Source organism: Lynx rufus, unplaced genomic scaffold (assembly GCF_022079265.1).
Source record: "Lynx rufus isolate CCGP_SWC_20201006 ecotype Redwood Valley unplaced genomic scaffold, mLynRuf1.p SCAF_10, whole genome shotgun sequence".
NCBI lineage: Eukaryota > Metazoa > Chordata > Mammalia > Carnivora > Felidae > Lynx > Lynx rufus.
In genome coordinates, this window is record NW_025814824.1 from 844,269 (window position 1) to 867,984 (window position 23,716).

The following is a 23,716-nucleotide window of genomic DNA, read 5'->3' on the forward strand; positions in this document are numbered from 1 at the left end:
TGCGGGACGACTTCATTTCATTCTTTAATGCCCAGCCTGAGTGGCACCTGGCGTGTCGCTCCCACCTCTTCATCGGCATGCTTGCTGCCCCATCTTGGTTCTGGGCCGCACCTGCAGGGTGGCCACCACGGGCCCTTTGGTCCCTGTGCCCATGTGGTGGCCTAAGCCCTGTGTCTGTCACAGGAGAAAATGCACAAGCTGTTGGAGGTGTATGAGCGACTTGGTGGCGAGGAGGACATCGTCAACCCCGCCAACGAGCTCATCAAGGAGGGCCACATCCTGAAGCTGTCCGCCAAGAACGGCACTGCCCAGGACCGCCACCTCTTCCTGGTGAGGCCCCGCCCAGCCGAGCTCCCCGCCGCAGAGCCCCGCCCCCACCACGCCCCGGCCGCAGAGCCACGCCCTTCCCGACACGCCCCAGCCGCAGAGCCACGCCCCTTCTCGACACGCCCCCGCCGCAGAATCCCAACCAGACCGACAGAGCCCCGCCCAGCCCAGCTCCCTGCTGCGGAGCTCCGCCCAGCCCTCCCAGGAGCCCCGCCCCCACCACGGAGCCCCGCCCCCACGGAGCCCCGCCTACCGGCCACATCCTGCAGCAGAGCCCCGCCCAACCCCACAGGGAGCCACGCCCCTACCCTTCCCGCCACGGGGTGCCCCCCTTCCCCTGCCGCAGAGCCCCCAACCTGACCGACAGAGCCCAGCCCAGCACGCCGCAGAGCCCCTGCCACAGAGCCACTGTTACAAAGCCACACCCCCCGCCACAGAACCCCAAACTGCGGGACAGAACCTAGCCACGGAGCCACGCCCTAATCACCACGCCCCCGCCAGGCCCCCAGCCATAGAGCCACATCTGTCTCAGGCTCACGCTATACTTGGCATGCTCCGGCTCTGCCCGCCTTGCTCGCACCCTGCACTGCCGCCCACGGAGCCACGCCCCTGCCACGGAACCCCGCCCCCACCACAGAACCGCGTTCTGCCCCACAGAGAGCCACACCCGCCACCATAGAACCACGCCCCCTTCCCGCCCTCTCCACAGGGCCACCCCCTGCCTGTCACGCCCCCCACCACAGAACGCCATCCTGACCGAGAGCCCCGTCCCCCGGCATGAAGCCACGCCCGCCGCGGGTTCACGCCCCTGGCCCCGCCCTTCCTAGCCACGCCCCTCCTAGCACGCCCTCCCCGCCCCCTCGGCCAAAGACCACGTCCCACCCACCGTGCTCCCCGCCCTGCCCTCCACGGAGCCACGCCCAGCCCAGCCGCAGGGCCTTGCCAAGCCACCTCTCTGTAGTGCCTCCTTTGTGGGGGTACAGGCACCCCTCACCCGGTGCCTGTCCCTGTTGCAGTTCAACAGCATGATCCTTTACTGTGTGCCCAAGCTGCGGCTCATGGGCCAGAAGTTCAGCGTCCGGGAGAAAATGGACATTTCGGACCTCCAGGTGGGTGAGCCCCTCCCTCTCACCTGCTTCCCTGGCAGGGCACGGGACAGGGGGGCGGGAACACCAAGCTGTGCTGGAGCGTCACCGCTGTGCACCTGGTCCCTCACCCACTTCTTGAGCTTCTCTGTGCTCCAGGTATGGCCTAAACATTTCTGGGGGCCACTCAGCCTGGCAGTGCGGGCAGGATCCCTGTCTCTGTACTTGGCCTGCCTGCTAGGGTGCTGCTGGTCTGTTTGCAGGATGAAGGACAGCACCAGAACCTGGGCCACCTCTGTCCCCGTGAGGTTGATGCTCAAGGCCCGTTTAGGGACCTGAAGGTGAAGCTTGGGGAGAACGTGGACAGGGTGCTCTCCCTGCTTGGTCCCTGGTCCCATACTGTCTCCTCTCCTGCACGGTCTCGGAATCCACATGAGGTTCTGAAGGCCCAAGGTCCAGACGACCTGTTGTGCTTGCTGTCCTGTGCTCCCCGAGCCCCTCACAGGAGCCACGGGGGCTGGAATCAGTGCCCTTTCCTGTCGGGGAGGGCTCTGAGTTAACCAGCACTTTGAAAATACTAAATCAAAAGAATTTTTTTTATTTTTATTTTTTAACATTTATTTATTTTTGAGACAGAGAGCATGACCAGGGGAGGGTCAGAGAAAGAGGGAGACACAGAATCTGAAACAGGCTCCAGGCTCCGAGCTGTCAGCACAGAGCCCGACGCGGGGCTCGAACCCACGGACCGCGAGATCGTGACCTGAGCCGAAGTCGGACGCCCAACCGACTGAGCCACCCAGGCGCCCCAAAAGAATTTTTTTTTAAGTTATTTACTTATTTTGAGAGAGAGAGGGAGAGACAGAATCCCAAGCAGGCTCCACGCCCAGGCTCGATCCCATGAACCGTGAAATCATGACCTGAGCTGAACCCAAGAGTCGGATGCTTAGCCAACTGAGCCACCAGGCACCCCTGACTAAATCAAGTGCTTAATCAGTTTCATGAGGTGAAGGTTTGCCTTAATGATTCAAGAAAATATACCTCTTAGAATTCTTTGAATCCAGGCTTAAGAAAAAGAGTTAAAAGTAAAAACTGCAGAAAAAAACACATTTTTCTACTTTTTACAAGAACTCATTTTATAATGTCTCTGTGTAAGGAATCAGTGGCATATAATTAACTAGACATGTTAACGCTCAAGTTGTCAACCTTGGAGCATTTGGGAAATTCCTGCTATGAGGCCCAACCCCAGATTGGGGTTAGGCTGGTATCTCCCTAAAGCTGGGTTGAAGTTCTAACACTGGTGGGCCTGAGGGTCTTAGTTAGGGGTGGGGTATCAGAGGGATGAGGGTGACTTCCCATCACGGGGGCTGGCAGAGTGGTAGAGATCCTCCGGCTCCTTCTGAGATTCCCATTCTTCTCCCAGGGGCAGTGCCTGCAGGTGCTTTGGTGGGGGAAGGTTCCCCTCATCAGGGGCTGGTGGCTGACTTCCTGGGAAGCCCCACAGACAGGAGGGCTTGGCCGGCACAGTTCCAAGCACAGGAGACGAGAGGTCCTAGCCCTGTCTGGGCAGGACAGTGGTCCGCCCTCCTGCGTGGACCAGTCCCCCTAGTGTCCCACCCACTGGGTCACCTCTGCCCCCTCTCGGGAGAGACCCGCAGTCTGAGAGCATGAGCCTGCTGCTCAGGGCCTGCTAAGTAACCAGTGGTTTTGTTTTGCCCTTGGCCCTGTGTCTCTAGGTGCAGGATATCGTCAAGCCAAACGCACCCCACACTTTCGTCATAATGGGAAGGAAGCGGTCCCTGGAGCTGCAGACTCGGTAAGGGTGGCCGTCCCAGCCTCTGCTGCTGTGGGAACAGCTTTGACCTGAGATTTTAGCAGACAGCTTTCTTTTTCTGAACGGGATAACCTTGTGACGTGTTGTTTTTGGCTTATGTGATTCACTTACTTGTGGTTTACAATGTAACAGCTCTAAGGGGAAGTTGGTGAAAATTGAGCTGCTGTCTTCCTCCTCTTCTGCACCCCAGCAGACACTCTTAATCATCTTGGAGGTGTCTTTCCGGAACTTCTGGGTGTATGAACGTGTACTGAGTTTTAAAATCGCACACGGTTATTTATTATATAGCCCGTTCTGCCCCTTGCTGTAAGAAATCATTTCATATCCGAGCCCCGTTTCCATAAGCGGCATAATTCTCTGTTACGGACAGTGGCCAGCTCCTGCTGACAGGCACCTAGGCTCTTCCTGCATCTTGATACTGTAGAAAGTGCTAGAAGCAGCGTCCTTGTGCCAGCTCTGTGCGTGTTTGTCAGCCTGTCTTTCAGGAAGTTTCCTGAAGTAGAATTCATTGGTCAGACAGTAGCACATCTGCTTTAGGCTTTGGTGGTGTCGTCACACTACCCTGTAACTGATGCCAGGCTTGTGCTCTGAGGGGCAGGAGCGTACAGGAGATCCCGCCTCTCGTTTCCATGAGCAACGTGAGATCTTTGTAACAACTGTTGTGGTCCAGGGAGGCGTTGATTTACATTCACTGCAGGGGGATCTGCATACCACACCTGGCCATATGTGATCCTGTCTAGACACATCTGACCCTATGTGGCCACACCTGACTCCACCTAGACATACCTGGGCACAGCTGACTCCTCCTGACACGTTTGACTCCACCTGGCCACCCCTGCCCCACCTGGCCACCCCTGCCTGCACCTGGCCACCCCTGCCCCCCCCCACCCAACCTGGACACACTTGACTCCAGCTGGTCTCACGTGACTGCACCTGTCCCACCTGGACACGCCTACCCGACCTGCACACCCTGACTCCAGCTGGTCTCACAGGACCGCACCTGCCCACAGTGTGCCAGAGTACTTGGGGATGGTCCTCCAGCCCTTGAGCTGCACTTGGAGGCCGTGAGCAGCTGGGGCATGTGCTGCGGGACTGACAGGAGCCTGGTGACTAATGGTGTCCAAGACCGGGTTGATAAAATGCTGCTTTTGTTTTTATAGGACGGAAGAAGAGAAAAAAGAATGGATTCAGGTGAAGCTTTTAAAATTTTAAAGTAATCGACCAAATTCTTGGGCAGTGTGGCCATTTCACGGTGCAGCAAGGGATAGAGTGGCCCAGGCATTGCCCACCCATGTGTCCCCTCGCAGTGATGACGTGGCCCCCATTAAGTCCCTTCAGATGCCACAAGTCTTTCAATCGGCTCACGTGTTCGGCGCCATAGTGAACAAATAAACACGGAAGGCCTGGAGGTGGGCAGGTGGGCACGTGGATCTCTGCCGTCTGGTGGGTCCAAGGGGAGCCCACGGCCAGCCGGCACGAGCAGCAGGTCACGTGGAATGGGGAGGTGGCCAGTGTTCTGGGGCAGCCAGAGCACACTTAGCTTGGATCAGCCACGGTGGGGACAAGGGGAACAGAGACTAAAGCCACGAGGGCAAAGGTCAGAGCAGGGGCTGAGGAAGGGAGCCCAGTGTAGCGCTGACCCGGAAGGCCTGTGGCTTCCAGAATTCTTAGAGCAGAAATCTGGGCAAGGAGAGAAAAAGGAAATTCAAACAGAAACAAGGTGGGAATGCTCCTGTGGGAAATGGATGTGCGTCTGCAGGTCCGTACAGAATGTCCGGAAGCGTCTGTGGCAGCCTAGACGCTGGCGGGCGGCGGGGGGTGGGGGCGGGGGGTGGCACCTGGCATGCAGGGTGGGCCTGGGACCTGTGGATGGGGAGTAGAGACTCGGTTGGCCGTGGGTGACCTGTGTCGGGTCGTGGGTCAGAGGGACGCGCGTGGCCCTGGGATCCGTCCGTGAGGGCAGAGGTGTGCTGGCCCCTGCCCTCCCGGATGTGCTCGCTGAGGGCCCTGGTTCTCTGTGGTTTCATCTCAGGTCATTGAGGCCACCATTGAGAGGCACACGCAGAACAGCCGGACCTTCAAGGCCTTCAGCGGCTCCTTCGGCCAGGATGAGGACCCCTCTCTCGCCCCAGAGTCCCCTGTGAGCACCAGCGCCCTGGAGGCACGGCAGGGACCCTGAGGGGTGGGCACTAGGCCTGATGCAAGAGGGCTGGCGCCCCGGGGAAGGACCAGGGGCCAGCGTATGGGTGACGTGCACTCACTGCCTGTCCCTTACTGAGTACTGACACAGGGGCCGTGGGGCTCAGCGAGGTGGGTCAGTGCTTAGCCGGGCAGGAAGGAAGAATGGGCCTGGGTGACGCTGTGCATGAGGAGCTCGCTTGTCCCCACACGCAGGAGGCAGGGCCCTGCCCAGGGCCAGGTGTGGGGCGTGTCAACCGCAGCCACCCCTTAGGGGCCACCTCCTGTGGGCACAGTCATGAGTGCCTTCAGAGGAGGGGTCCCTCCCTCCCACCCCCCAGCAGAGGCACCCTTGAAACCAAGGGAAGCCCGGCGGCCCAGCCTGGCCCCACAGCCTCGTGTCCCCGTGTCCCCATCACCAGGCCCGGCTGGCCCTCGCACAGCCTCACTGGGTCTGCCTGTCAGACCCCTTAATATTTGCGTCATACCTGTCCTTTTTTTTTCTGCTTCGTGAACACATTTTGAAAGAAAACTTTGCATCCGTCTCAGGCCCCCTTAAGCAGAGGCAGCCTGGACTCCGAACCCTCCCTGCGGCTACAGAGGGGCAGGAAGAGCCAGGCCCTCTCCCCTACCCTACACGGTGGGGCACAGACTCTGCAGGAGTGTCCCACGCTAGGCCCGGGAGGAGCGGTTCCCCAAAGTCCCAGCAAACACTGGGCCCCAGTAGACTCTTCCTGCCCCTGTGGTCAGGCAGAAGAGGTAGGGTTACGGCCACACTGGATGTCAGCGTAGGGCCGTGGAACCTGCACTCATGCCGACTGTCTTTGTCCCTTCCAGGTGGTGAGTGCCAGCTCTGAGGACCCTGCTGTGGCAGCCGGCGGTGGAGGGGGCACCATGGGGGTGAGTGATCCCTCCAGCTTCGGCAGGGGTGGAAAGTGGAGGGTGAGCTGGGACCAGGATGCCACCGCATTTGACCTGAGTCCCCTCAGTCACAGCCTCTGGCCCTGCTGGGAGAGGACTCGGGGGAGCCTGCTGGGACCCATGTGTCCATTGCCTGGGTTGGGTAGAGGTCACACAGCTGGGCTCTTTACCTCCTGTGAAAAGTGACTCAGGGCGGTGCCTGACCTTTAGGCCGCTGGGTCATCCAAAAGGGAAAGGTCAGCCCCCTGGCCCCAGGGCTCAGGAGGACAGGCAGGGGCGCTCTCAGGGAAGGCTCCTTGGAGGCGGTGTCTGACCCATGTCTTGGGCCTAGGAGGAGGGAGCGAGGTCCTCCCTGCAGGCCCAGGAAGACAGTGGTGCCCGAGGTCCCCACTCCAAGCCTGCTCACCTTCTTGCCACCTGGGGCCAGGCAGGCAGGGAAGGAGCGAGGTAGCCTGTGTCCCTGTCCCCACCCACGGACAGGGACAGGCCTCCTCTCCTCTGGCTGGTTGGGGGTTAGGTAGGAGGGTGAGTGTGTGTGCCTGGCACTTTGTGAGTGTGGTTGACCACCACTGGCCGACCAGTCGTGAACCCTGATGACAGCTGTGACCCGAGACACCAGGGGAGTGTTGCACCTGTGTGCCGGAGGGGACACTCCTGGGCAGGCTGGTGGGGAAGGGCTGGAGGCCCACACTTGGGCTGGCTGCCCGAGGGTTTGCTCCTGAGTCCCCCACGTCACATTCTGCGACCCGCCAGCCTCTCCGCTCCTCTCCCACGCCCTCACCTTCCAGGCTCACGTCCCCCCTAGGTGCTGCCTTAAATTGCTATTGAGTCTCCCAAATTCAACGTTGAAGCCCAGAGCTCGCCCAGTGAGGCTGTGTGGCCCTTGTGGATTGGTCGTTGTTCTGGGCGGCCCCATTTTGGAGAGAGGCTTGGGAGGCAGGCCTGGCTTCTGGCTCCTTCCTTGAGTTAGGAAGAGGGCATCTGAAGAAACTTTGGGGAGATGGCAGTTGTCTCCTTGGCCACAGGGAGCAAGGTTCCTGTCATGGCCTGAATTTTTAGTAAGAATACATTAGTCCCCTCCTCCCATCGTGGCCCTTGCTGGGAGGGGCAGGTGCACCTCGACATTGCAGCCTCCTGCTGCTTAGGAGAGTGGAATCTGGGCCCCCAGCCTGTGTCCTCGGGTACCAGGCGCTGGGAAAACCTTGAGAAGCTCCTGGGCCCCCAGGGAAGGAGGGGGCATTTGGGGGTCATGAGGGGTGCAGGGGCCAGGTGACAGGAGGAACCCCCTTATTCAAGTGGTGCATCTGCCTCATGGCGCTGGGGAACAGACGCAGTCCCCGGCATTTAGAGTAATTGAGTCAAGAAGCCTGAAAGGGGCATGGGCAGTGGGGAAGGGATGGTCTTGTCACCGCCCGTGAACTCCCTGAGGGACTTCCTGTGTCTGGCTTCACCCTCCTGACCCTCCCCTGGGCCTTTGCACCTGCTCGGGGCCCACGACATACAAACAGTGCAGCAGACTGGCAGCTCCATGCTTTTCTCACTGGTGCGTCCTATGAGCAGAGATGTTTCTGGACCTGGGGCAGCTCAGTGTGGGCAGAGCCCTGGCTGTACAGGGCCTGAGTGAGACCTCCTCTGGGCACCTATACGGAAGGTGCTCAAAAATGAGTTTTCATTCTGACACCGAAAGACTGACCCTTGCTACAGACGTAAGCTTACTCTTAGCACATTTAGAGAGGATGGCTAAGCCCATGCATGCTGTGCTGGTCTCATTTCCTGAGCCCTGGTGTCCTCAGACAGATGCTTCTGCAAGCCGCTTTTCCTAAGAGAAGCTAAACCCAAACCAGGAAGTTTCGCAAGTAGCTGAAGCCCTCAGTGTTCTGCAAGAGTCACGTGGCTCTTCACAGAGGCTTCCTGGGGCCCAGACGCATGGGGGGGACATGCAGAACCCTCTAAGGGAGTTCCTTGCCAAGCAAGGCCCTGCCCCCACCACCACCACGACGTGGCGCTGCCCTTCCACCCCGAGCCCGACCTCTGGGCTCATGGGACAGAGCTGCCCACCGGGGCTAGAGGGGCCGGGCAGGGTCCGTGTCCACGCCCTGCAGGACCCTGCAGGTGTGAGGTTCTTTCAGGGGCTGCTTGTCACGGCCACCTGTTGGGGGCAAACGTTTGCCTGAATGTTTCTCCTGCTTCTATGCTGTGGGACGAAAAACACCCAGTGAATCAGACCCCAGCGCCCTGGGCAGAGACCCCCTCCCGCACCCACGTTGGCATGTGGGGTGCTTTGGGTGGAGCCTTGCGGGTGCCACAGTTCTGTACCTGCCTGAGGGCTTGGCCCAGGCCTTTCAGCTGTCGCGGCATCCAAACAGATGAGCACTGCTCTCATCCACTCGTCTGATAACCTGACCACAGAGGGAGCCTGGTGAGCCAAGGAGACCCAGTCCCCGGCCTTGCGGGTGGGTTCCTGACCCCTCAGTGTCAGTGTCAGTGTTGGGAGCTGCGCGGCCTGGGGCGAGCCGCATCAAGACCAGACCGAGGGTGCTGGCGTGGGGCTACAGAATGCTCCCCAGAGAAGGCTGCTCCCCTCAGCCCCAGCCCCCAGCCTCCCTGTTGTGGAGCTGCCCTTGGTTCCGCTGACCTTCAGGTGGCGCCCAGGCGCTCCAGCCCCACAGCACTCGCCTCCAGCTCTTACGGGCCAGCCCTCTCCGGCCCTCCTCCTGCCCCAACCCCCTGGGACACCCTGGAAGCCCACTCGGACTCCCGGCTGTGATTTGTGGCTCTGGCCTTGGGCCAGCGCACACATCCAGCTGCCCCGCTGCTCTCTGCTGGCCACTTGTGCCTCGTAGGCCCTTGGTGGGTCACCCTGGGGGGTGGTGGAGGGCAGGGTGGGGGCTTCTGGGCCATGACATGCCTCAAGGATGACCACATTCCCCTTTCCTCTCCCTGCCCTGTGCCCCCGACCCCAGACCCCGTCCCTCCCACATCTGGCCCTGAGCAGTCCTGAGATAGTCTCCAGGAAAGGAGCCCTGAGTGAGGTGGGGAGAAATGGGAACATAGAAGGAGGGTTGGCAAAGTCAGTCAGGACCCACCTGCTGTGATGGGGCTTAGGAGCCGTCGCTAACCCCACTGTGCAGATGGGGGACCCTGAGGCTCGGAGAGATGATTCGTTCATGGTCTCGTGGCTGATGAGGGGCAGTGCAGGGGCTGGGGGCTGTACAACTCCTACCCAGATGGGGAAACCAGGGCTCAGCCAAGTGGCCCTGCTGAGCCCCCACCGAAGCCTCATGCTGTGCTGTCTGCGCAGTGTGCACCTGCTCACACCTGCCTCCTGCTGGTGAGAAAGCCTTTGCCTTGGGGGTGCTGGGGTCCTGGACACAACTGAAGTCACGGTGACAAGGGGATGGGAGCCGAGCGCGCAGACCCCGCTGTCCGCGGTGCAGATGGAACCTGGTGGGGCCGGGAGGCTGGGAGGGGGCTGCTCACAGAGGCTGGTTTGCATTCTGCTTGTTTACTGGTTTCTTCCTCTTCTATAAGATGTTTCTGGTGAACAACTGAGCAACTGCAGTCGGACTCGGGCTAGAAAGTTACCCTGGCCCCAAACAGCCAGTAGCAGCCCCCGGGCGTGCTTCCTGCAGCCTTGTCTCCGCTCACAAATAACCTTTCTGCTTGCCACCCTGCACGCGGGTCTTCTCCCTGAGCAGTGTCCGGGCAGCCTTCAGCAGTGCCCCCACTTGTCGTCTGACTGCACCTCTCACACAGGGGCCCCCTCCTTAGCGTTGGGCGACATCAGAGTTAGGAAGAAAAGTGGATACATTCGACAACAAAATCCTCGTCTGCAATCACTAAAGCAGTAGAGTAAAATGAAAACCCCTGCCCTCGCCCTCCGGACCCGACGCAGCTTGTTTAGACGAAAAGCGCTTTATGGTGTTCGTGTGACTTGTCCCAAAACTGTGTAACCTCTGTGAACACAAACCACATTCGTTTCCTGACTTCCTGTTGATCCCCTGGCAACCCCTGGGCGGGAGGGCCAGACCGCTTGGTGGAGGCTTCGTGGAGGCGGAGAGGGTGCAGTTGCCGCCCACCTCCCTGGTGCCCAGGCGGGCCCTGTGTGCCCCTGAGCCTCAGGCCAGCGGCACAGGCGCCAGGCAATGCGGGCCACGCCGGGCAGACCCCCCCCCCCCGTCCCCACCTGGGTGGCTGGGCACCGTCTTCTCAGACCCAGCAGGTTGTCACTGGCCTCCACGCAGGCCGAGTCGATCCAAGCAGAGATCCAGACCCCTTACACCCTTCCTGTGGGCCACAGTGACCCCAGGGCAGCCTGGGGGTGGAGCTGGGCGGGAGCAGAGGCGACGTGCTCTGCTCTGTCTTCTGCGCCGCGAGCGTTTCGCTGTGCGCGTGCGCTGCCCGCGTGCTCACCCAGCTGCCCCTGCGCCCTTGCCGCCCCCGTAGCCCGAGCCGAGGAGAGGGTCTGCTAAGACCAGGCGCGACAAGGAGAAGCAGGGCTGCAGGAGCTGCGGCGAGACCTTCAACTCCATCACCAAGAGGAAGCACCGGTGCAAGCTGTGCGGGGCGGTGAGTCTGAGCGGCGGCTGGGAGCAGCGTCCCCTCCCCGCCCGCGGAGCGGTGCCCTGGAGCAGGCAGGCGACGGCCCGTCCCAAGTAGGGGCTCCCCTCCTTTCTCTGGTCCGCTCGCGTCTGGCCAGCGCTGTCGTGGCTGAAAAAGTGCCAGATTTGGAACCACAGAGCTCAGAGCTGGGTGTCCCGGGAGCTGGGGGATGAGGGTGACCTCATGCCCTGTGAGGAGGTGGAGGGGATGGGGTCGGGGGAGGCAGGTGCAGGGTGCAGGCGTGATGGGAGCTCCCTCCTGCCGCTTCGGTCCGGGTGCTCCAAGGGTGCTGACGGTTGGGTGGACCTGTGGAATGTGAGGCCACCTTCAGCCGGCACCCTGACTGATCACCGTCTCCATTTCTCCTCGCAGAGCCCCCACGACCCTTTCTCTTGAGGGTGGGGTTTTGAGTTTAACATTGGAAGGGAAAGTTGTGCCTGGTGAAGTGTTCCTAGGTTAAGTCGTTAACATGGAATGTGTGTCAACCAGGGGTCTAAGCACAGAGCTGTCTTAGAACTGTTTTTTCCAGAACATACCAGCGGACTGTGCCTGGTCTGCTGTTCGCTGTCATGCCCTTGCATGAAACCTTGAGGCACTGGGGGAAGGAGAGGTAAATGGATGAGCCCTTAAGTGAGCGGACAGGTGGATGATGGGTGGGTGAGTGGACAGAGGATGGATGGATGGACGGTGGGCGGGTGGTGGGTGGATAGATCGATGGATGAATGGATGGAGGGTGAGTGTGTGGGTGGATAGATGGGTGGATGGATGAGTGGGTGGATGGTAGGCAGATGGGTCGTCATCCATCCGTCCATTCGCTTATTCAACCATCCTTAGACATAGAAGTAGAAATCTAGTAGAAATCATGGAAATTGCTATGTCATAGGGTAACTTCATTTTCAAGTTTTTTGAGGCCCGGAATGTTTCTTTTCCACAGTACCCATACCGTTTTACATTCACAGCAACAATGCTGAAGGCATCAGTTCCTTCACATCCTCACCAACACTTACCTTCTGTGTTCTGAATAATAGCCATTCTGACTGATGTGAGGTGACATCTCATCATGGCTTTGATTTGCATTCCCCTGATGACAAGTGATGTTGAGCATCTTTCCATGTGCTTTGTGCCTCTTCCCAGTCTTCCTTCCGTGCACACACACCTCTTCCCAGTCTTCCACACAGACCCCTAGACCCTCCAGGTGAGGAGGCAAGTCCTGGATGCCCGGCAGGGGCCCGTACCAGGGTCCCTGTCCTCTGATGAGGCTCCTGCGGAGAAACCCTTCCCCTCTACATGCCGCATCTCTCCTGGCCCTTTGGCCCTTCCAGCCTCTTCCTGGACAGTCTTCTGTCTGGAAGGTGGGGTCACAGGTGCCCTCTCCCTTGCAGGTCATCTGTGGGAAGTGCTCCGAGTTCAAGGCTGAGAACGGCAGGCAGAGTCGAGTCTGCCGAGAGTGTTTCCTGACCCAGCAGGTAGCACCTGAGACCCCCAGCCCTGAGGCGGTGCCCGAGGACCCCAAGCACAGCACAGAGGTGGGCGGGGCCAGTGAACGTCCTGGACAGGAGCCCCTGTCCCTGGCACGGTGTAGACCATGCTCCCAGAGCTGTTGGCTTCCCTTGGGCCGGGACAGAGGGTGTGTGTGTGTTCAGTGTGTGCTCGTGTGCACACGGTGTGTGCGTGTGCTCAGTGTGTGTGTTCCTGTGCACATGGTGTGTGTGTGTGTGTGTGTGTGTGTATGGTGTGTGCATTCAGCTGAAACACAGCCCTTCCCCGTGAGCCACACCCTGGTTCCTGCTGTTCTGTTCTTCCCTACTCTGTCTTTATTTCTCTCCTGGACCCACTGGTGGCCTCACTCTCCTAGGGGGTCCAGCCTGCTAGCAAGAGGCCTTGTGGTGACCTGGAGTGGGTCAGGCCAGCCCGGGACCTTCTCCAGTCTGCTCCCAGAAGGCCAGGCCTGGCGCTTTTACCCCCACCCCCGCCCATAAGGCTGCCACCTGCAGGGAGGCTGCGCCTGACCCATCCTTTGTGTCTCCAGAAGGCGGCGGCTGTGGACACCCAGCCCAGCCTGCTGTGTGGTCACCTGCGGGTGTCAGACAGCGGTGACGCTTGGAGCGAGGTGTGGGCTACCATCCCCGCGTCGGAGCCCCTGGAGCTGGTGCTGCACCTGCAGGGAGGCAGCCAGGTGTGTGCCCGCCCCCCCTGCCCCTGGGGTTGTGCTGGGGGGCGTGTCCCGGTTCCCACAGCCCAGAGGGGCCTGGGCCACACTGCCCGGGACCAACCCCCCTCGGACTTGTGTGATCTGGGGCCTCTGTTTCCCCGGCTGCTCTGAGTCACCCCTCTGCTGCCCGCCGGTGGGAAGGAGTGGTCAGCGGTGCCCGGACCACAGAGGCCCAGGTGCCAACCCACCTCTCCTTTGCTGCAGGCTGGCCGGCCGCCACGCACCATCCCCCTCTCGGGCTGCACAGTGAGCGTGCCGGACCCCACGGAGACTCTGGACACCGGGCATGTGTGGCGGCTACAGCAGGCCCAGCAGGCCCTGTACCTGAGCACCCCGTCGGCAGAGCAGCAGCAGCGGTGGCTGGAGGCCCTGAGCGCAGCTGCCCGTGGAGACCCGGCTCGGGCCTTCCCAGGGGCCCCGTGAGCTGAGCCTCCGCCAGGTGTCCCCGCTCCGCAGCCACCACGGTGGGGCCTGTTGTCACCTGGGAGGTGGCGTCGGAGGCCGCGTGCAGGTGCAAAGGGCTCGGACCGCTGGGGGTGGACGGGTCACGGGGCGCTTGACCCTGAAGGGACCTCTCAGAAGTGGAGGAAACAGGCGCAGAGGGGGCAGCTGCCCACCCAGCATGTCTCCGCAAAGAGCCTGGTTCTGCCCTCGGCCCCAGCTGTGTGGCCTGGAGTGAGGGTGCTGGCAGACTGTCTGGTGTGGGGCACCAGCTCTGGAAGGCAGAAGGAGCGACTTGGGGGTACCCAGGGCCTGGTGGAGGTCTGTAGTCCTGCCTTCCCTCTCTGCTGCCCCACCCCCGCCCCATCCACACCGTCTGTACCCGTGAGCTGAACCGTGACCGGTGGTGGACTCCACCCCTCCTCCACCCTGTCCGGGCCCCGAGGCCCACCTCCCCATTCGGACTGGCTGGTGGTCAGCCTGGGCCATCCCTGCGGGACCTCCCTGAGAAAGTCAGCAGAGGCCAGCAGAGGCCTGAGTTGTGTGCGCGGCCAGCGGCAGTACCTGCTTGTCTGCAGAAATAAATGCTGGCAGCCAGCAGGTGGGCACAGCCTCAGGGCAGGGGCGCCAGGTGGGGAAAGAGGGTGACAGCACAGCTAGGCCTGGGGGGTATGGGGCCCACCCTGTGGCGCAGTGTAGGGCCTGGGGCCCAGCCGGCCCCTCCCCCTGGTCCCACCTGGTCCCCCTCCCCCCACACCCATGACTTCTGCTCTCTGTGTGGTGACTGAGCACCTACTCTGTCCGCAGGACCTACTGGGCCCTTCTCTCCAGGATGTGCCCACTTGACAGCTAAGGAAACTGAGTCCTATCACCCCAGACCCAGGGGGTGGCCAGAAGTGACCCACTGGGAATAGCAGCATTCCGTGGGATGGGAGGAAACTAGCCCCCCCCCCACTGCAGGTGCCCAAGGAGGGGTCCTCACAGCTGCCCCCCATGAGTTCTCTGAGCCGGGGCAGACCCGGTCCCTCTCCTCCTGCCCACCAGCCTGGAGTCCCCACATGCAGGTTTCCGCAGTGATCCCAGTGGGGGGCCCTTTCCTCACTGGGCAACCTTGAGGGTCCGCTGGGAGTTATGTTCCACAGCAGTCCGTCAGAGAGCCCCGGGGCCCGTGGATTTTGGACGAGACACTGGGAAGGACTCCAGCAGCCGCAAGACACGGTGCCTCGGGGTTTGGGAGGAACAGAATCCGGAGCGGAGGACACCCCAGGGCGGGTGTTACAGGAAGAGCGTTCAAGCCTAGGGCAGGGCCACGAGGGGCCAGCAGGTCACAGGTGGGGAGCAGAGCAGGCTGGAGGCCCCAGGGCCTGGTCTCCTCAAGGTGTCCCTTGGTGTTGCTCTGAGAGGTGGGGGCCACGGGGCGGGCCTGGGAGTGTGACTAGATCTGTCTGGCAGCAGCAGGGTTGTGGGGGCGCAGATAGAGACGGGGCCCCGGGTCCCCAGTGGGTCTCCAGGAAAACCCCTGTGATGGGCAAGTTGGAGGCTGCAGCTCCCGGCATTTAAAGAGATGAAACGCCAGTGTTCTTGTGAAACATCCTGATAAAAGTTAGCAACTACCACAGTCTGAAGTCACAGGTGGGTGGTGGTGAGCAGCCCCAGGAGGCAGGTCTGTCCCCAGGCGCCCCTCCTGCCCTGAAGCCCAGGGCCTGGGCACACTCTCCTGCCCACCCACGGAGGGTCCTGAGGAGTGCCAGACGGTACGGGACATGGTCTCAGTCCCTGCCTGCCTAGCCTGATGCCACGCATGGGGGCTGTGGTTGGAGCAAGGGGGTCTACCTGAGCGGGTGTCCACAGGAGGAAGGGTAGCTAGCAGTCGGAGCCCAGCTCCCATCGTGGGTGCCAGGGCCCACTGACCACCCCACCGTGGGAACATGTGTCCTCACTAGGCCCAGAGGGGGAAATACACTTGCCTGAGGTCACACAGTGAGGTAGGGACTGGGCTGGGTGTCGTCCACCTGTTCGTGCCGGGCATTGCTCGCATGCCTCCTCTGTGCCACCGCCGGATTTCTGGGACTGGGGGGTCAGACGACACCCTGCAGCCTCTGGCCCTTCCACACGTCCAGCCTCATTTTCTCCTGTTCCCCACACCCAGGTGCCCCCGGCTCCGGCCCTGGACCTTTATTAGAACGTACCCGCCTCCTTCCCACCTCCCTGTCGGCCCTTTTGAGACCGTGCTGGATGTACCTGTGCCCGGTCTCTACTTTTTGCTTGGATACTTGCCCTTTTTAACCTGTCTCTCCATCCAGCACGGAAGCTCCCGGGGCAGCACGGTACACCCACAACGGTGCCTGCCTCCTAGCAGGTGCTCAGTTGGTATCTACCAACAGGATTGGTGAAGGCTTGGGGATGCTGTTCTTTCCGCGTGGCCCCTGAACACCTTGGGCCTGGGATCTTTGTTTTGCGGAGGAAACTGAGGCTTAGAGAGACCCAGTGGCTGCCTCCCCCATGGTCTCCGGGACTCAGGGACAGAGCCAGCTTATCCTTGGGCGTCTGGTCCCATTGCAGAGATTGGCACGATGAGACCTGAGGGGCCAGCGTGCCCCAGAACACTGGCAGAGGGGCGTTTGGGTCCACTTGCAGCTATGCCTGTCCCCCAGGGGGACACTGAGGTGGCAGGATCAGCCCCTGAAGCCCCAGCTCATGCCAGACCCCACAGCTGAGGCCTTGAGGTGCTCTAGCTGTGGCCCCCACACCTCCTGGGGCCTGACGGTCCTGGCACCAGGCATCCAGGGAGAGGGCGGGCTCGGCTCCCCCAGAGCTGCTTGCATGCATCTGCAGGTGAGCCTCTTTGGATCCTTCCAGGAGGCCCAGCTGGGAACCGAGGCTGCCATGGACCCCAACGCCTGTTCCTTTCAGGCACCCCCCCCACACACACAGGGCTCCCGGTGGGCAGGGTCAGCTGGTGGTCACCTCCGATCTCTGACACGGGGAGAAAAGGGTCATGAAGCCTCCCAGCACAGCACCTGAGTCCTTCACACCCTCCCCCCTGGGACTCTACCCCCTCTGCATCCTGGTTCCCACCCAGCCACCTAGTACACCCAGGAAGGAGGTCTGTGTGCCCCAGGTGCGTGTCCATGTGGGCAGTGCTCGAGAGGCGTTCGGTCCAGGTGTATCCACCTGTCAGCACTCTCTCTTTCTCCAGATGATGCAGCTATGATCCCTAGGGGGCTCCAAGTGGTCCCCAGGGGAGTCTCAAGGGTGCCAGGGGGCTCCAGGCTGTCCTGGCAGGTCTCCGGGTGGTCCCTGAGGGGTTCTGGTGTTCTGAACACCTGCTGTGAGGAGAGGCACGGCTGCTCCCTGACCAAACACCCTCGCACCCACCAGGGCTCCACTTTATGAGGGAGAGAACTGAGAGCCCAAAACGGTGAGTGGGGTCAGGGCAGGTTGTGGGGAGGAGCCAGGCGCCCACCCCACATTCTGCACATTCCATCCTGGAAAAACGGCCGCCTCCGCCCTGCTGGCTCCCAGGACTGCCAGGCTAGGCCTGGCCCCGCCGGCTCTGTGGACTAATGGGTGTGGTGCCCGCTTACGGGTGCACGGAGCGGACGGAGGCGCTGAACCCAGGAAAGCGCAGCCCCCCAGCCTACTCGTGGGAAGCCTTGTGTGCAGCACTCCTGGTTGGTCCCAGGGGGCCCAGCCTTGGGCGTGAGGGGGCCAGAGGGCCCTCCTGGAACAGGAAGGAAGGGCCTCCGGGGGCCCAAACCAGGCCTGGGGAACAGAGCCATCTCCAGCCTCACCTGAAGCTGTTGTGGGAGAATGAAGCGTGTGCCCTAAGGTTTCCTGCTCTCTGCTGCCTGCCTTACCCCACAGCCACCGTCTGTAGGGACCAGCCTGCGGCCGCCAAGATGTCCCCCGCCAGAATCCACACCGGCAGTACCTCTGAGGGGGACAAAGTTGTCCCCCTTCCTGCCAAGGCCGCTCTGCCTGCTGTGACACATGTCCCCCTCCCTGACAGGCCCCCCCCCGTGCCTTATCAAAACCTAGGCAAGCAAGTAATGCCCCCGAAACACAAGGTCTGCCCCCAAAGGGGCCCCAGAAAACTGACAACTGAGCAGCCCATCCAGGGTCATCCCCAGAGCAGGAAGTGTGTGCGGCCCTCGGCCCAGAACCTACAGCAGCCTCTTCTGTGTCCTCCCAAAACCTGGGACCAAGGGGCCACCGCCCTCTCCCGCACACAGGGGTGCGCTACGGCTCAGCACGGGGAGGTCCCCAGGAGATCAGAGCAGGGGCTGTGTCAGGTTTCTCTCAGTAGCAGATCCTGTTATGTGGATTGAATGCAAGGAGTTTATTGAGGAGGCCACCTAGAAAGAGCTGTGTGGGTGGAGAATGAGATGGAGAAGGGCAGAGAGCCAACACAGGTGTCTCGGGTTGAATGGTGTCCGTTACCTCCAAATTCTCAAAGGTGACATTATTTGCAATAAGGTCTTTGCAGATGTTGCTGGTTAAGCATAGAGCAGGGCCCCAAACCCAGTAAGTGCTTATCAGAAGAGGAGAGGACATTCCGGAAGGCCCCCCACGCTCCCAGGGGGAGTGTGGCCTTGCCCTCACCCTAACCCCAGACTCCCTGCCTCCAGAACCAAGAGAGAGTAAATTTCTGCTGTTTTAATCCCTTAATTTCTGTCGTTGCCAACTTTGTGGCCATTTGCACGGCAGCTCCAACAAACGGGTTCCGTGCAGTATGGGACGGGCTGTGTGACTAACACCCCAAACTGAGTGGCTGTGGAGTTGCGGACGGGAGGAGTGTGGGGCGTGCTCCCACTAGAAACGCGGGCGATGAGGGCACCCCCGGTGAGAGCTGAGACAGGACGGAGGGGAGGCCACCCTTGCCTCAGGTGGAAAGTAGAGCTGGATGTTAGCTGAGGACAAATCGGGGAGGGGCCCTTGGGCAGAAGGGAACCTGCTGGGGTGTTGACTCGGGAAATGCCCTGTTCAGAGACTGTGGTCTGAAGAGACCCGAGGTGCTGCTGGAGAGATCGGGGCTGTGACCCCCCCGAGTCTGACAAAGGGGCAGAGCTGGGATCACCAGGCGAGGCCTGTGGGGCCCCTTGTCTGGCGGCGTGAACCCCTGTGCGGCGCCCAGGCTTGTGAGGACAAAGCATCAGGCCCTGAAGTCTCTGCGGCTCACGCTGCTGGGCTTCCGACTGGCGGTTCGGGTAATTTTGGAGGCCGTCTGATACCCGGCCTGGGGTGACTAGGGCAAGTGGACAGGGCCAGGGGGCAAGGAGGTGGCTGTGGCTCTGCACGGGCTGGCCTGCAGGTGAAGGCAGCCCCGGGGGCATCCTTTACCATCTCCAAGCACTGGTGTGGGGGGGGGGGGCGCCCCCAGGGTCAGCACGCCTGGCAAAGCCTCAGATCACAGAAAATGAAAGGCCCTCGGGAGGAGCCTTGGGGAGCCTCGGGCCCCGAGGGGCTTGGCTGGGAAGCCACGGGGCGGAGGGGGGTGCACAGGCAGCCCCTGCCCCAGACAACCTGCCCGAAGCACCACAGCAGCACCAGGGTCTGAGCTCAAGGTCGCTGATGGTCTGGGCCAGAGCTCCACCTGGTGAGTGGAGAGAAGGAACAGAAGGGGAGTTTGCCCGAGGTGCCACCAGCACTACCCACCCGAAGCAGCTCTCGTCCGTGGACTCTGCTGGTGACGGCTGCCCTGTGCCTGGCAGAGATGAACCACGTGTGGTCCCTGCACTCCGGGTGGAATCTGTCTGCTCGTGGCCTCCTCCGCCCAGCCCAGCCAGGGCAGTAGGGAGGCCTTCTTGCAGGAGGTGGTGCTGAGGCTGAGATGGAAACACCAGCAGAGCCACAGGGCTGGATGAGATGACAGAAGGCTTCGCTCCCAGGCCCTGTGGACCCGGGAGATCAGGGACACGGCAGCCAGAGCGGCCCCAGGCGGCACTCCATGACCGGCTAGGAGGACACAGAGGCAAGAGGGCTGAGCGGGCACCATGCAGCCTAATCACCCCTTTGGGTCTGGCTTGCAGAGGGGAGGTGATGGCCACCCCCTGCAGGACCTGGGAGTCTCCAGCCTCTGAAGACTGCAGCAGCACGCTTCCCACAAAGGATTGCTGTGCTCAGTTGAGCGTGTTGTCCACTGTGCAAAGGCCCCGCTGAGCATGTAGCCACACTGAAATCCAGCCTGTGCTCACCATCAGGGCCTTGGCCCTCACCGACTGGGTTAGCCTCAGTGTCTCCCCTGGCCTCTGTGAGCCTCACAGAGGAGCTGGGAACGAGGTGGTCTCCAAGGGTCTCAGGAGCTTGGTGGTGCAGGGGACAAGGGAGAAAAGAGAGCAGCAAAACCCGGATGGCCGTGAGCATGGAACCACCCAGGCTGAGAGGGGCCACCGTCAGGAATGCAGTCAAGAGATGCCCTCATCTCTGGTCGTGGGCTGTGCCCACATGCCCTCAGCCGGCCTCGCTCCAGGTGGCTAGATGGACAAAGTACACATTCCTCTGAACAGTCTAGAAAATACAGATGAACATCTGGACGATGTGACCCGCGTCCCCTCCAGCGCTAACGCCCAGTCCTCCGGAGCCCTGGGTCGGCTGGTGCGTGTCTGTGTCCCTCGGAACTCAGCGGGGTCGCACCCACATTTGGGGTCTGAATCTGATCCTACTCTGTGATTTGGGGACAGCTGCTGGTGTGCCTGGCGGATACGCAAGGAGCGTTTGGGACAAGCTGGCCCAGTGCCCGGGCCCCCATGTGGCTCTCAAACTTGCTGAGGACCGTACCACTGAGAGGTGAGGTCTGTCTCGCTCCTTGAACCCGAGCTCCACGGCCGCTTGACGGACAGAACAGAACACAAGCGAGTTCCAGGCCACACTTACAGAAAGGGGCAACTCCCACTCCCCGTGTCCTGGGACACGTGCTCCCGGGAGCCAGCACCATGCCGCGGGGAAGCCCCAGCAGCCCCCGGTGAGCCCTCTGCAGCCGGGCCTGGATGCGGATGCGTGAGCAGAAATGACCGTCGTGAGCATTGCCACTGCCGTGCAGCGGCACGTCCCTGGAGCCCTGGAGCCCCGGCAGTGGTCAGGCCCGTGGCACGCCTCGGCCTCACTGCAGCAGGTGGCCCAGGGACAAGTGAGCACGTGGTCCAGCGCGTCCCTGGGAAGCAGTGTTTGGGACGCTGGGAGGGTGGCCCCCCTGCCCGGGGACCCAGAGCCCCAAGGGCTTTCAGAACTCGTCCCCATGGCCCCCGGGCCAACGCTGGGGTTCTGTCTCTTGTAGCCGCCCGGGGCAGCCACTTAGCAAAATGCGTCAGTCACAGTCTTGAGCCTCGGTTTCTCACCCATGAAATGAAGACAGCACAGTGCTCAAGGTGGTTACTGGCAAGCGTGGTCATCAGCACAGAGAGTGCTGGGGCAGGGGCAGGTGTGCAGCCTGGCCCTCCCCACCCCGCCCTCTGGCACACTTCTCCAGCGATGGCATGAGCCCCTCCTACCAGCCCTGACGGTGGGCCGCATGCGCTGCACGTGCTTGGAGGCCCTGCACGTCTAGCGCGCCCATTCTACAGGTGGGAAAACAGAGGCACAGAGAGCCGGACAGTCAGGCCCCAGCGTCTGGGCCTTGGAGCAGAAGTCTGGGATGAGCTGTGTCACTAGAGGAGACCCCTCCCCCGCCGGCTGTGTCCCCATCTGTGAAATGAGAGCCCTCTCAGCACCTGCCAGGGTCCGGGGCTCTCTGATCTATCCATTCGGATGGCCTTAGCCAGCCTCCCCGGCTGTATAGGGGGCCCCAGCAGTGCCTCCCCAGGCCGCGAACCGGGCCCCAAGCCTGGGCCTCTGAGGTGCCTACCAGAGAGAGAGCTCTGAGCGTCCACAGGGAGGGGGGAGCCAGACTGGAGCCCGGAGAGGGGCGGGGCTCGTCCAAGGCCAACCACAGTGTGACAAGGGGGACTGACGGGGGCCACTGGGCACTGGGCCTGCGGAGCATGAGGGGCAGGCTCTCACACTTCTCTGGTGACCGGGGACTCCCTGGGCAGGTGCAGGCTTCAGAGAAGCTTAGCCAGCTCATGAGCACTAAGCCCCGGGATCGCCCTTGACCCTCCCGTGCACTTGCTACAGCTTGGCTCGCCTGAACCCTGCTCGAGGACGAGCCCCCGCCCCCCGCAGGCCCCACACCCTCTCATTCTGGTGAGTGGCCTTGGATGGGACAGTCCCCTTCTCCATGCCTCAGTCTCCCCTTGCGCAAATGAGGGAGTATCACGCGTCTTTTCACAGCGGAGTCCCGACTGTCCTGTGAATGTGTGCAATCACTTACGGGGACCCCACCCTTAAAGGATTCACTAGCTTCCTGTTTTCTGACTAGACAATGGCTTCATGCTTGTTGTAGAAACTCCAGCACAAAGAAGCCGCAAGAGGCAAGAAACGGTTGCCCAGCGGTGGGGGCGGAGGAGCCGCGGGGTCAGCCCCGCAGGCTGTGTCCCTCCTGTGAGGGCTGTCCTGCAGGAGGGGCTGCTGGGATCTAGTCGGTGAACCCACCACCTGCTCTCGCCCTCCAGGGAAGCATGTGGCCCCGAGGCCTGTGTCCCCGCAGGAGCCCCACGCCGCCGTCACTGTCACTGTAAACCTGTAGGCAGCAGCTGGGTGTCGCCTGGGGTGACTCCCCCACCCCCCCTCCCGAAGGCCCAGGCAAGCTGGCTTGCGAGGCGGCTGGCCAGGGACGACAGCCCAGCAGTCAGAGCTGGGGCCTGACAGGGAGCAGAGTCTCGCCTTCTTGCGGGGCAGCTGAACGGCCAGTGTGCGCACGGGCACCAAATGGCCTGACAGAAAACATTTGGGGGAAATTCAGCCCAAACATTCAGCTCATTGGAGCTACAACCTCAGGTTACTTTTTTGAAAATTGCTTTTAATTTAAAAAAAAAAAAAAAGGAGGCAAAGCCCATTGAGGCCACACTGCTTCCCTCTTAACCATCTTTCGATAGAACTTTCTGGAGTTGGTCCACGGTAAAAGATTTTTAGGATGAATATCTCACGTTTCTATCAACTAGAAACAAACAAACAAAAATCAATAATATTTAAAGAAGGGACGCCTGGCTGGCTCAGTCTGAAAAGCATGTGACTCTTGATCTCGGGGTCATGAGTTTGAGCCCCACACTGGGTATAGGTCTTACTTAAATAAATTAAAAAAAATATATATATATATGTATATATATATGTGTGTATATATATATATATATATATATATATATATGAGCGCCTGGGTGGCTCAGTCGTTTAAGCATCTGAATTTTGATTTTGGCTCAGGTCTTAATCTCACGGTTTGTGGTTTCAAGCCCCTCATCGGCCTCTGCCCTGACAGCATGGAGCCTGCTTGGGATTCTCTCTCTCTCTCCTTCTCACTCTGCCCGTCCCCCGCTCTCTCTCAAAATAAATAAATAAATAATAAATGTTAAAAAGAGAATATTTGTTAAAATTTCTTTTTTTACATTTTATTTATTTTTGATAGAGACAGAGTGCGAGTGGGGGAGGGGCAGAGAGAGAGGGAGACACAGAATCCGAAGCAGGCTCCAGGCTCTGAGCCATCAGCCCAGAGCCTGACGCGGGGCTCGAACTCCCGGACCGCGAGATCGTGACCTGGCTGAAGTCGGACGCTCAACTGACTGAGCCCCCCGGGCGCCCCCCCAAGAAAAGAATATTTAAAGAAAATAAACAGCATTTTACATTTCTACAGTTATTATCCGATTTGAGGGAAACACACCAAAAACCACACCTGCCCCCATCCAGGCTTATGAACAGTCCCCCTCCCCCAGGCCACCAGGGCCCATGGACACCACATCGGTCAAACTGGGGGCTGAGGAAGGTGCCCATGGGACCCCTTCAGGAAGAGGAGACCCCCAGGGTAGATCCTCCCCATCCCCTTGACAGGTCTGGCAGCACAGGTAGGAGCCCACTTTACAGAGCAGAACACGGAGACCCAGGGCCTCAGACCTCTCTCCCCTCACTGCCTTCCCTGGTTCCTTTCCACGAGTCCATTCATTCCACAATATTCCAGCGTACTGCCTGCTCCCAGTTGTAAACTGAGATGGGCGGGTGGTAGGGTGGGGGCCAGACCCCAAATGCAGAGGCCAC

General features: G+C 60.8%; 1 protein-coding gene across 3 annotated transcripts in view; it reads left to right on the top strand.

Moving 5' to 3' along the window:
* FGD3 (FYVE, RhoGEF and PH domain containing 3) overlaps positions 1 to 18,268 on the top strand; it is a 57,250-nt gene extending 38,982 nt beyond the window's left edge. For 2 of the 3 annotated variants that reach the window (XM_047100525.1, XM_047100524.1), the window contains exons 9-18: positions 184 to 330; positions 1,344 to 1,436; positions 3,146 to 3,225; positions 4,404 to 4,434; positions 5,276 to 5,383; positions 6,259 to 6,321; positions 10,789 to 10,911; positions 12,327 to 12,470; positions 12,974 to 13,120; positions 13,361 to 18,268. In XM_047100525.1, the coding sequence (XP_046956481.1) occupies positions 184 to 330; positions 1,344 to 1,436; positions 3,146 to 3,225; positions 4,404 to 4,434; positions 5,276 to 5,383; positions 6,259 to 6,321; positions 10,789 to 10,911; positions 12,327 to 12,470; positions 12,974 to 13,120; positions 13,361 to 13,579 (1,155 nt within the window). In that variant the 3' untranslated portion in view covers positions 13,580 to 18,268. The remainder of the gene's footprint in view (positions 1 to 183; positions 331 to 1,343; positions 1,437 to 3,145; positions 3,226 to 4,403; positions 4,435 to 5,275; positions 5,384 to 6,258; positions 6,322 to 10,788; positions 10,912 to 12,326; positions 12,471 to 12,973; positions 13,121 to 13,360) is intronic. The other variant, XM_047100526.1, reaches the window with a different exon arrangement.
* Positions 18,269 to 23,716: the final 5,448 nt, after the last annotated feature.